Below are 13508 nucleotides of genomic sequence, written 5' to 3' on the forward strand. Positions count from 1 at the left end.
AACCACTGTAACCATCACCACTAATAATTTTCTTATTCGAGCGAGAACAAATCCATGAGTGCGGTTCGTGAGTGTGTTGTGCGGTGTCAATGTGTTCCTGTAGGAAAAATAAGGGTAGTGCTCAACAGTGACATATGTGGCTGATTTTTAATTGAAGCAACGCAACGCTCTCCTTCGTGATGTTCTAATTTTTATTCTCTTGACACTATTTGCAGCTACTTGCAACCGTACGTCTTGTTTTTATTCTTTTTAACGTATATTATTATTACATATTATATGTTCGATTTATTCCATTTTTACGTTTCAGAGAAACGGATTGTACATTTGTATAACCTAATTTTACATAAATGATAGCTTTATTAATATGCCGACTTTATGCAGAAATCTTTGTGGTCGTGCTGATTTCCTTAATTTATATAAATTGACAAGGATATATGTGAATGTCTATATATAGATAGGCTCACCTTTAAAAAGATTAGATTTTTTTAATGGCTTGAAAAGGTTGAAATCGATTTTAAATTTAAGCCGTCGAATAGGAAATAGTTTGGTTAATACGATGTATGATAGTTGTTAATTAACTTATGGTTAATCTTTTATTAATAATAAAATGTATATTTTCTTATAAATTGGTTCCACGCATACAGAGTGGAAGAATATGACAAATGTAAAATATAAATCTTTTTCATGTAATAAATTGCGTATGATCAATCGTAATATTTAATTGAAGGATGAGAAATTCGGAAGTGAAGTTCCTTTTGAAGTAGAGCAACGAAACGTGACACGAATATCTACTTTAGTACTTAAAATGCTTGACTTATTACGGTTACTCTATCGAACTTATAGCATTTGTTGTTCGCTTAATTTCTACTTTATACGACCTTAAATTAGTTATATTAATTCCTATGTAAATTTATATGAATGCATATAAATAATTAATTTCTATTTAAAATAAAATATTCAATATTACTTTTCTTATTTGTACTAATTTTATTTGTAAAAAGGGGAAATGGGAAATAGTATAGATATTTGAAATATGAAACATGTCAATGTAAATAATTATATCACTTTTAAAAATCAAATGAAAAATGTTTCTATCATGCTAATAGTATGTTTATATTTTGATTTTTTGAAAAATAATATTTCAGATGGCATCTAGTGCACTCGAAGAAAAGATCAATAAAATTCGGCAACAAAATGAAGAAATTAGGAGGAGATACGAGGCACGTATTATGATATAATAAAAGTTTATATTAAGTTTGATACATGTACACTTTATGCTTCACTATTGCATTATATATGTAAAGCAAGTTTATTCCTTGACTGTGAGGTCAAAATTAAATAAATATATACTTTATACTTCACAAATCATTCTTATTGCATTAGGAAGTTGAAGAAGATAAAAAAAATGCAGCCAAACTGAATGCTTTGGTGCAAATGGTACCATCAACAGATTGGCCAGAAAGGAAAGAACCACCAGAGTTTTCAAATCCTCCTAAAACCAAACCGAAGTCAACCAAAGAAAAACATGAATATACATTGCAATCTCATGGTGGGGAAGGGAAAAAAATTCACTCTTTTGCTCAGGTATTAATAGAAATTATTTTTTACTTTGTTAAATTTAACACATGTGTGTATGAATATATTTGTTTATTAATTATGAGAATGAAATATCATTTAGGGAGAAGGACCACCACCGGATCCTAAATATAATTTTTTGGCAGATTCTGAAAGGGAAGAACCTACTATAGAATACACAAAAGAAAATAGTGGGAATAGGTCTCATCATAAAGCAACAAGAGGAAGTTTCAGAAAAAAAATTGGTGGAAGAGAGGGTAATCAGAAAGTATGTAATAATATTTTATTTTTAAATTTAATTAATTATATCAAATGTAAGAGACTTCATTTTTATACATAGGATATTAAACCAAACAAAGGAAATTACAGAGATGAATCTCAACCAGGATATGATGCCTGGAGAGCAGAAAGGAATCGTATCGATGAGGATCGTATTAGTAGACAAAGAACTGCAGAGGGAAATTGGCGTCGAGAATGGGATAATGATAAAGTAATAAATAATTATTTTCTTATGGATATCAGATTGATAAATTGTTAAAATTATAGGTTCATATCATAGATGATGGAATAAAGAAATCATCAAGGCCTACATTAGGAGACTTTACGAAAAAGGATCATAAAGATTCCGACCGGAAATATCATGCTAATAGTACGTTCAAATGTTATTATTAAAGTTTCATACTTTATGAAGATACTGTTAAAATATTGTTTTTAGATAATGAATATGTCAATTACACTCGCGGTGGTGGTCATCGTGCTCATCGTGGTTCAACAAAGAATTTTTATAGTAACTATGAAAATCGATCTCATAATACCTATGATCAACATAGGAATAATACAGCAGCATCAGCAAAAACTTCTGTTTCTCCAACTTCTGAAGAAAGAACTGTTATTGCAACTGATAAGAGTATCAAGGTTACAGTAAATCAAAGCAATTTAATAAAAGGACCAGTGATGAGCGTAAAAGGTATCGTAAAAATAGTTATGTAAATCTAATTTTTGGATAAGTGTGATAAACATAAATTTCCTAAGATATAAATGTAAATTTTAGTGAATTCACCAAGCATAGCTGGAACGGGAAGAGTCGGGCCACGACAAAGAACTCGTGTAACATACAGTCATTCAGATGTTGACGTTCCTCCGTCCGAAGGTGAAGCTTTCTTTCGCCAAAAGTCATTTGAAGATAAGTCGAAAGGAACTTATTTTAATAATCAAAAGTTCTCTAATTTGAAGAGGTCTCATTCGCAAAAGAAGAAAGAGAACGAGACAAAATATCAGTACCATCAAAGGAAAGATATAAAGAAGGAAGATAGCGATGGAAATTCATACAAGCATTATGATAATGAATTTAAATCTTACACACAGAAGGATCAACAAAGATCTTATTCTAGTAAATCACCAAAGCTTTCGAGAGGAAATATGAAGATAATAAAACATGATTCTTCAAATGTAAATGCTTCACAGAAACACGATGCTGAAGAGTGTTCACCTTCTGATCAAGTAAAACTTGAACAGAATTTTGAACCGAATATTGAACATAATAGAGAACAAAATCCAGAACAGAATATTGAACATGATATAGCAGAGGATAATAACACATTACAGGAAACTAAATCTGAAGCAAATGAAAATTCCAATATTGAAAATGTGCAATCGAATATTGAGAATGAGATTACGAAAAAAGTGTCGTCAACGAAAGATGGGGAAACTGAACAAATTTTTTTTACTTCAATATCAGGTATAGATAATCCTGAACACATCGCTGAAGATGCTATGAATAAAAATAATATTGAAAATAAAGAAGCGTGCTCAGATTCTCTTGCAAATAACGTAACAGAAGATTTGCAAAAAAATAGTAATATGTCTTCCGAGGTATCGGTTCCAGATAATGTTCAGTCTAATGAGGAACTTATGCCAAACGCAAGTAATGAGGTATTAAACAATGTTGCGAAAAATATTACACTTTTACATGAAGATGATCAGCAATCATCGAAACAAATTACAAAACAGCTTGTAAACGACGACTGTGATAATATTGAAAGCGAAGTTACGGTGCAACGAAGTATAGAGGAAGTAACAGATAATTCTGTTTCTTTGTTCGAAGATAAAATATGTTCTGTGATAGAAAGTAATAATCAGTCGGTATGCAATAATGAGTTAGTAGAGGAAGAACAGTTAGTGCAGAAAGAAACATTAAATATAGAAAAACAAACGGATCTTGTTTTAGAAAACAAGACTGAATCACCTAATCCAAATTTAGAGGATGTTCTAAATTTTTGTGAAATAAAATCTGAGAACTCTCTTAGTCCTGCAAATGCGGAAGAAGATTTAGTAGAAGATACTAAAGAGAAAACTGAGAAAATGAAGGACGAGAAAGAGGAAAAAGTGAATGAAGAAAATGAAAAAACATATTGCAATAAAAACAGTACCAGTTCTTAATAACACGTGTACAATAACGTAGTTATACTGGTACTTTTTGATGTTAGAAACATTTCTAATGCTCATTATGACTAAAAATATTATGTTAACATATGATTAGGAACAAATTTTATGAAAATGCTAACTACTGAAAATTTCTTTTAGTCATTAGAAATTAGATTATTAATTTTCAGTTTATGATTTTAAAGTATTTTACAGCAATAAAAATAAGTGCATTTTAATTGGTCGGTTCATCAGCGTTAAAAAATTTGAAACATTTATTTTTAAATTTTTTAATCTTTTTGGCAAGGTATCCGAAAAACATTTTTTAAAATAACGCATTTTCGAATCATTATAACTAAGTGATAATACTTGCGCACAATCGTTAATGTTATTTAATTAATCCTTTGCGGATTTACATTTGAATACTTTTTGTGGTAACATTACTTCTTTTAACGATCCTCCTGTAATTGTCACAAGACCTGCCGGATGGGTTATTAATTGGTGAGTTTATTAATAGGCTCCAGATAAAAAAACATTCTCCTTTGCCTTTTTCTTTATTTCTCTTTTTTTTTCTTCTTAATATTACAGCATCACAAGTCACAAAAATAATGTTATTTTTGTTAAAGATCCAATTTTAATTTTTGTTTTTTTATTTTTTTTAGAAAAGTAAAAAAACGCAAAGGATTAGCGCACTAAAAGTTAATCACTACAGTTCTTTTACAATACATAGAAATTGACAAGGCCGTGACTCTTTCTTGATATTTTATATCAAATTTTACGACAATAGAATACTGACATCGGTTCAGATATTCCGCTCGAATGATATTTTTATAATTGGCTATAGCAATTAATTATATATTGGAGATTGATATATATGTATACAGAGGAAAAGTCGTATACTTCAATATTTCGAGAGCTGTTGATTTAGAAAGGAAGAAAAAAAAAAAAAGAAAAAGCAATCGTTTATAACATTCTAAATATTATAACATTAAAAGATAGGCTATATTTATTTATCTTTAGTCAAGAGCAATGTTATGTTACTTTATAGTTTATATAATTTATTTGCATCTTTTTACTAAAAGATTATTTATTGCACGTTTCCTTTTTTTTATTATTATATAATATTTTGTTACATGCTTGCTTCATGTTTTATTTTTCATTTATGAGATGAGATATTAACAAATTGGCTGAAAGATGCACCGCTAAATATTAAATAAGAAGAAAGAAAAACAATAGAATTGGATTTCTAGTAGTTCAAAGAGGGAAATAATTCATAAAACACACAATTGTTTATTTTTTATATCGTTGATTAAACAAGAAATGTGGTTATGTGTTTATTTGTAATTCTTCATTTGATAAAAAGTTAATGAAGTCTAAGATTTATGAAGTATATGTGATAAACTGTAATGACCAAAATTATAAACGTTGATAGAATGATTTTAGTTACTTTTTATTAATTGTATTCGCTTTCTTTTTTTGTTATTTTAATTATTTCCACCGATTAAAAATAAGTGCCATTGTAATCCTTCATTTTACGAGTTCGTGTCTTTTTTAAATTTTGTTTAGGTGCCATTAGTTTTCAAATTGTTCCTCAAACCCCTCTGTGCTATGATTCTCCATCATTGGCTTGTTTTAAATTTGGTGGTGCGTAATCCAAAGCTTTCATCAGGTTCGTTATTCTCAGCCACAGTTTTCTATCTTTAAGATTATTCTGATACTTAAAAAAAAAAAAGAAAAAAAAACAATAAAAATTGTTAGTAAAATTTTGTTGTCTCTTTTCCCTTAGTCATATAAAAAGTTACCTGTTGACAAATTTGTAAAAATAAAAATGCGTTTGAATTACGAGGTTTTTTTTTAAATAAAAAGTAGAAGATTTAAATTTGGTACTGATTTAGATTATTTAGAGCTTCATTTTTTTAATTTCCTTATAAAGAGATTAATTCGACTTTATCGCTGCTAGGCTATAATGTTTTATGGTCCATGGATTGCACAATTTTAAAACTTGTTTATAACTAAAAAACTAGGGAGAACATCTAGACAAAACTAATTTTAATTAATTCTGTGGATTCTAAACATTCATTTGAGCTATCAGAAGTTGAAAAATTGTCTAGTATTGACTGCGCTATGACAATTCTTAAGGTTCAATGAAATTATCATTGTAAGTATTTACAAATAATTAAGAGATTTCCACTTTATATGATAATATATTATAACACTTTAGTAAGTTTAAAAAAATATACCAAAATATAAATTTACTTTGATCATTTCCGCATAGCATTGCGCAAACTCGTCGTATCTTTCAAGCGTCATATTTAAAAGGCATAAATAGCCCCACACATCCACATTGTGATTATTAATCCTATTTGCTTCAGACAGAGACATTTCTGCCTCGTGAAACTGGTTCAACTGAAACAAAATATGTCTGTTGCAAAAAAGATTTATAAATTTTGGCATATAACGACACTATTCGCAATTGATTGATTATAATATAAGATAATATTAAAACAATTATTTTTTACCTCATAACAACTGATACCAAATCCTAACCAAGTTAGACAAGTTGGTGAGGATTTGCATGCGCTCAAAAAAATCTTTCTTGCGCGATCGAAATTTCCAGTATCGTAATAATAATATCCCAATCTGATATTATTTCAAAAAGATTATATGTATTATTTAAAACGTATTAAAAATACATTGACTTATTTATTATTACTTGAAATTTATAGGATGATTGCTATTATTACCTAACTTCCACTAAATGTAGATCATCAGGTCTATCAAATAGCATACGTGCAAATTCGTAGCATTCTATTGCCTTTTCTGTGTTTCCTATTTTGAAGTAACAATGGCCCGTTAAACTACTAACCGAATAATCCTGGATAGATAAATTGAGAGGTATTGAAAAATCTGTCATAAACATTATTGGAATTATATTCCGTTTATAAAAAATATCATTGTGATTTAGCTTTTGCATTTGATAATTGAAAGATATAGACCATTCCATAATCGCATCGAATTTCTTCTAAATGCGATAATGCATTCTCGTATTTGCCAGACATATAATGTTCTACTGCCATGTAATATAGAACCTGCATTGATCGACCGGAATTTTCCATTTCCTGTGCTAATGCGAGTGCTGCTAGCTGGAACCGTTTAATTTATGCTTTCAAAGATACATCAGTATATAAAGTACTGTAGTATCGTGGACAAAAGGCCTAAGATATCGGCCGAATTGTAAACAATGTCGCGAAAGCCGCGGCATCGTCGGGTACATCAATGTGTCGTCGGTTCTTTTTAAGTGGATAGTTTCGTGGAAAGGGCCTGCGTGATCCTCGCCACGGGCGTTTCGGGACACGTGTCTTGAACGACGGGAAAAGACAAAAGAGACGCTAAAGACAGTATTAGTTGAGAAGCCGGAGAGGACGGATGCAAAAGGTGTGCAGAGTGTGAGTTGAGAAGCGAGAGCGAGCGAGTGTAGAAGCCGAAGAGTGTGAATCGGGAAGTCGGAAGCCGCGTGTGAGAATAGGACGTACAACAGCATTGTAATCATTTCGTTGCTTCGAATATTATTTATTAAATCAAAACATCATTACTTGTCCTTTCCTCTAAGACCCATTAAGATACTACAGTACTTTCTATTGTACTTTTTTTATTTATTTTATTCAATTATTTTTATCATAGTAAAACAATACGTAGTAAGATTACGAATTTTATATTAAAAATAGTTTACCTCACAAAAGTTCAGTTTTAGTAAAAATGTTGTAACCATCATATACACATTATCATTGGGACAGTGAATCGTGGTCCAAGAAAGTGGTTCTTGATCTAGTACTATTGTACGAGATTTGTCTTGCATACATTTCTTTGCAATACGAAGCGTAAGATCTACTCCTAAATAATATTACATGTATTTTTAATTACTTGTATTGTTTTGATTTTTTTCATTTCAGTTTCTTCTTTATATTTTTCTTTACCAACAAGAAATAAAGAAGATAAAGAATTTTCGTACCTGGATAGTATTCTGTTCGTATGAAAAAAAGATGTAAAATAGTCCAGCCTTCAAAAAATCGTGGATGTAAGTAAGTGATAGCTCTGAGGAAAATCTCAGTTTCTTTGTATTCTCTATTTTCAAATAGAATCATCGCATACACTAATAATCTGAAATCGTTATAATTTACGATCACGTATCTTTATTTTAGGTTTATATTAATAACGAGTTGTAATGGATAATGGTGTTTTACATACGCCATTGCATGTTGATGATTTAAAGTGATTGCTTCTAAGCAACATTCTTTTGCACGTTCGATGTCACCTATTTTCTTAAGGAATATGGCATATTGTGTCCAAGGATGCGGGTCAGTTTTATTCGATGCTATTACCTGATGACAAAAATTATATATTTTAGATATTAAAAGCATTTAGAAAGATTTGTATGTTTCATTGAAATTACTTAGTTTTCTATATTACAATTGAAAAAGATGGTTTACTTTTGTATAATAGTCTCTAGCGTCTTCGAAATGTCCAAGCTCATAAGCTTCTTCAGCATAGAAATATACTAGCTTCAGGTCTAGGTCATTTTCCAAATCTTGCGTAAATCGGCATTCGAGCATTTGATTTATGGCAAGATGCATTTGTTCCACTAAATATGTGTATACAGAGCAGATAAAATTCTGTGAAAGTTTTAGATAACGTAATTAATTAAATTCAACAACCCAAAAATTTGTTATATTGAGAAGACAGAATAATATAGGAGCTGTACATGAGATTCCTTAGAATCGATTAAATTTTTAGGCATTTTGAATTTTTGATCTATCAGGAGGGGAATTTTCATCCTCAATGTATTGCGTACAGATAAGTATACTCCAGTTTTGTAAAGGTACTGAGTGAAACACGTTAACTCGTCCTGAAATGTATCAACTTCCTTTTGATTACTGAAGTATATTTAATAAATATTTTTATAATACATTACCGATTCTGGATCGAAGCAATATTTTTCTTGTGGTTTCTTCCCTTCACTATTCAATTTTTTATTCTCGTCACAAAAATCCTAGCTTAAAAAACATACAGAATTCATTAATTATAGAATATATTATATTTTAACAAAAAAATTCATAAATTATACATAGATTATACTGATCATTTTCATACTCGATAACATTCTGTGAGGACCTGCGCCAATTTTTGAACACAGTGCATGTACTGCGCTTCCGCTACGTCAGCAGAATATATATAATGTTGTTTCTTTTCCGATTTAGGTATCATTTCATTTATTCTAAAGTAATATTAAACAAAGATAGCTTATTAAATTTCTCTTTTGAAGTGACGGAACTTGTAATCGAATAGGATGAAAATAGGATAAAATTACAAATCTTACAAGTTCGTGAAGTCCTTTTCGATTCTACAAGCGACCAGAGGCTCGTAAAGTTCTATTTCAATTACTATGATTGTCGGCTCTCCATTCTCTATAGTAATTGGTTCACTTGCTTTTTGTACTGTTTCAGTTTCCGATTGAATCGATTGCGTGTTCTAAAATCAAATATTTCTTTATTAATATTATTTTTATTAATATCGAAATATTGAAATATTGAAATATTGTATGTTTTACCTTTGATGTTTTACTTCTTTTATCTTTCTCTTTCACTTCTTTGCGTTGTGTTCCTGTACTAAAAATATTTTGCTCGAGCCCTACTTTTTCAGACATGTCTGAAGGATTGAACTTATACAATTGTCCTACGACTCGGCAATTTTTTCCTATGTAAGCATCATTTTTAACATATCAAGAATTTAGCAATAAAGTGTTTGCATATTGTAGAATGATAGAATTTACTGCCTGGGAAAAGAAGTTCGGAGACATCGACGTAGCATTGATACAACTGTGTTGTAGATGAAGCGTTTTTCGATTTCGTTGGAGAAGTCTTCCCCGTTATTTCAAATTGAAAGGGCCAATATTTGTACCTTCAGAGAAATCATTCGTAATTAATATTTTTCAATGATAAGATAATTATATAATATGAATATTAAACTATTATTATGTATTTTCATAAAAGATATTTAAATATTTATTACTTTCTAATATGATCCCGCATCGCTTCGATTCCACTCCCCCATAAGATACACCGATTCAAAGAATTCCATTCTATTCGTGGCATATCTTCGCATATCTTCTTCTACAAAGTGGATAATGATAATAGTTAATAAACAACGCAACTAACATCATGCGAAAGTAAGCCGGTACCGCTAAGTCAATCTGCTTATTAAATTTATTTTGCACTCCCATAAAGTCGCAGTCCAGTTTGTATTTAGATAACTGAGCTCGATTTTCTATATGACGTAAACTGTTCCATCGTTTTGTTCTCTCGATGTCCCGATACTTCATCCAAAGACCATGATCGAAAATTATGTTTTCTGGAACCTGAAACGAAGCACAAATGTCACAAAATATTTATATACAATCTTCTTTATTGATTAATTTCTTTACCGACTCTCACTGGATATTATAAAATAAACGAGTATGATAGAGGAATGTCCACAGTTTTTATCATCTTGCTCGTTATAAATACCTCATTATTAATATACGCTATCGTGCCAGCTTTGTATTGAAGACTTTCTGTGAAAATTTCTGGTATATTATACATGCTCTCGATGGTAACGTGAAGAAAGTTCATTGCTTCGTTTGGTTGAGAAATCGGTACACGATCTTGCAAAGCTGTTACCGTAAGACGCGGAAGATTCTGCCACGAAATTAATTCACCATTAAAGGAAAAGGTAGGTGTTTCTAAAATTAGCTTCTCGGTGAAATTGTTTTCCCCTAAAATTTTTAAATTTTCTTACTTTAATTTAGCTGTAATTTTGTAGGGGAAACAATTTTCAATTTGTTAAATCAGTCGACGTTTGAAGTTTTTAATTTGAGAAATTTTTAATTTAAGAGCACCGGAGAAAATTTGGACTTTATAAATTTTTAATTTCTATAATTTCGAAATTATGTTGCTCGCCTAATATTATTGGCATCAAATCGAAATTGCATATCCCTAATAACTGTGATGTGGGAAGTGCTGCAGATGTTGTACTGAATATTGACTTTTTCTTAACTTCATTTTTTTTATCTTCATCTGACGGAGTTTGTGCTTCCATCGCGTCTTTTATGATTTGGACAGTTTTTACTATGTATAAACGTGCAGTTATTAATATTAAAATGAAGACAGGATTATTATATAATAAATAATTAACTGAGCGATATAAATTAATATTTACTTAGTACGGGAATTGATACAACTGAATTAACCATTTGTTTATCTTTTAAAGTAACTGGCAAATTAACAGAGAAATCGATAACATGAATTGTGTTGTCTTTACAATCCGATTTGATTAATGTTGGATTACTCTCGCCCAAGATAACACCATTATGTTCTACTGTGATTGATATATTCGTGTCTTCCTTTCTTATCTAAATTTTTAAATAATGAATTATTAAATTATTAATAATATTTACTTATGATCAATAATATAGATACTTGAAAACTATAAAAAAATCTTCTCCTTTTGCCACGAAACTTACGATATTTTCGATGGCATGTATAGTTAACTTGATATTTTTTTCGCCCATTGAAATCCGCTCCTCCATTTTAGGGGAAAATATTTTTATAAATCTTTAATATCAATAATCAACGTGAAGATATCACTTCAACTCGGTGCTTCAGTTGTTTTATAAAAAAAGGAACGAAGATTTATGAAAAATTGTAATTAAAAAGATGGATCGTAGTATAACGTTTTCAAAATGGTTAATATAAACTTTTATTCATATTTCGAAATTTTTATTATAATCTTTAATATAATGTAATATTTTATATTATAATATAAATTAATATATTCCAATTATTTGATGTAAATAATATTTGTAATATCGTTATCTAAATAAACAATAGTGAATTTTGGTCTGTTTGAAATGGAATCATTGCCATCAGCAATGTATTCCTTTCTTCTCTCAATGAAATTTACTTATAATTTTCTTCCTGCAACTTCTTGTAGAAGAGTTGGTGAAGTAAAAAAAAAAAAGCGAAACATTATTAAATTCCCATTCAATCTTTCCTTCTGTAGATTTATGTGGTTTTAAAAACTTAGTTTTTGGTAGAACTCGATACATAATACCATTTCTCGTATATCACATTTTATTGTATTAACAGTTATGTATAGAGACGAGTGTTTGTTCGAATGAAAATACATATGTAAATATCTGAGAAATTTAAATAAATTGTTTCTTTCATTCTTTTATAATCTTAATTAGTCTCACGTTATTAAAATCTGCAATATCTACTGAACAATTAAATTTTAAGTTTCGAAATTTCCGATAAATATTTTCACTAAATAATAATGATTATTATAAATTATAATTCGTCTAATTAACAGATTGAGCATTATGATTTTAGTTAATCATTATTACATTACATTAGTGTAAATGTAATTCTCATTAACATAACTTTGTATAAATCTTTTATAATTATAATAAAAGTTTTTGGTTTCTCAAGGCACAATGTTTTAAGTACAAGCGTTACTGAAAATAATTTTCACCTAATTGAAACGAATTGTTGACTACAAAGTGAAATATTATTTGATAAATAACATGTTATATAACATTAAATTTCTCCATCTTTTAGGTTTAAAAGTAAAAATTATTTTACATATCCTAGTTTTAATATGTTCTTTTCTTTCTTCAGAATGATGCTTATATTTTATAATTGAGCACAGATTATTTACATAATGTGAATTCTATATATTTGAAATTTATCCAGCTATCTATTCACTTAACAAAAGATGCAAAAAAAAAAAACATTTTATTAAAAACTGAAGTCTTGAAGATTCTTTTAAGTTTTATCAAAAAGAAAGAGACACTTACACAAACGTATCATAAAATGACAATGGCTCAGGAAAACAAAATCCTAAAAATCCACATTATGTAAATAAGTTTCTCTCTTGTTTCTAAGTACACTGCTTATACAATGGTATAAAAAAGAAATGTACGGATGTACATCAGAGTATCAAAATGTTTGGAAAGTTAAAGTCAGTCGACTAGAGCAACATGCTTCCACTTCTCGTCCGTAGCTGACCTCGTGCGATTAAACGTCAGGGAAGAAATACGTATTCGTGCATGGAGGAAAAAATACCAACAAGGTGAACATTTTTTCCATAATCTACGTGACATCCTATTATTTTTCCCCGTGCACGAAGATCGTATTGAATATATTACTGAAACTCAAGTTAATAGTTTCAGTTCCACTTTTCGCAAAAAGCAGTTTTGTTGGATGAGTTAGATCTAGATGGCAAAGCGACGTGCGAGATTACACGACCAATTGGTTGACTAAAGGGTTTTCAGGGTCTTGTCGATGTGTCTTAAAGTTGTTTCCGGCACGGCATCTGTTAGAGCTTTTCGAAATCCTTCGCAGTGCGAAAGACGTCGGAACATCCTTTTTGCGTGGTTTCTATAAAATCGTTTATAAAAATATTATTAATATGATAGG

At 29.7% G+C, this 13508-nt stretch overlaps 3 protein-coding genes across 7 annotated transcripts in view; 1 reads left to right on the top strand and 2 right to left on the bottom strand.

The window, feature by feature from the left end:
- The first annotated feature begins 23 nt into the window (after nt 1-23).
- Nucleotides 24-5759, top strand: LOC100644130 (uncharacterized protein PF3D7_1120600). Of its 4 annotated transcripts, XM_048406843.1 has the most exons (9): nt 24-227; nt 308-318; nt 1146-1220; nt 1384-1584; nt 1679-1843; nt 1916-2065; nt 2122-2224; nt 2291-2542; nt 2627-5759. In XM_048406843.1, the coding sequence occupies exons 3-9, from the start codon at nt 1146-1148 to the stop codon at nt 4012-4014; spliced, it is 2334 nt and encodes a 777-aa protein (XP_048262800.1). In that variant the 5' UTR covers nt 24-227; nt 308-318; the 3' UTR covers nt 4015-5759. The 4 variants fall into 4 exon arrangements, with proteins under 4 accessions (XP_048262800.1, XP_048262798.1, XP_048262799.1 ...); XM_048406841.1 differs by lacking the exon at nt 308-318; XM_048406842.1 differs by lacking the exons at nt 24-227; nt 308-318 and adding an exon at nt 540-558.
- Nucleotides 5464-11617, bottom strand: LOC100644868 (cilia- and flagella-associated protein 70). Its single transcript, XM_048406557.1, is given in 21 exon segments — nt 5464-5614; nt 5616-5713; nt 6253-6402; nt 6516-6636; nt 6741-6871; nt 6993-7139; nt 7727-7887; nt 8006-8154; nt 8242-8375; nt 8484-8666; nt 8756-8899; nt 9145-9268; nt 9371-9522; nt 9602-9747; nt 9824-9951; nt 10063-10163; nt 10232-10408; nt 10557-10804; nt 10989-11156; nt 11248-11440; nt 11552-11617. Coding segments are annotated over 21 exon segments (2967 nt in total). The 3' UTR covers nt 5464-5568.
- The window catches only part of LOC100644438, a 29822-nt gene continuing 27753 nt past the window's right edge, over nt 11440-13508 (bottom strand). For both annotated transcript variants that reach the window (XM_048406840.1, XM_012309397.3), the window contains one exon: nt 11440-13469. In XM_048406840.1, coding sequence (XP_048262797.1) covers nt 13349-13469 — 121 coding nt within the window. In that variant the 3' untranslated portion in view covers nt 11440-13348. The remainder of the gene's footprint in view (nt 13470-13508) is intronic.

This window comes from Bombus terrestris, chromosome 6 (assembly GCF_910591885.1).
Source record: "Bombus terrestris chromosome 6, iyBomTerr1.2, whole genome shotgun sequence".
NCBI classification, from domain to species: Eukaryota; Metazoa; Arthropoda; class Insecta; order Hymenoptera; family Apidae; genus Bombus; species Bombus terrestris.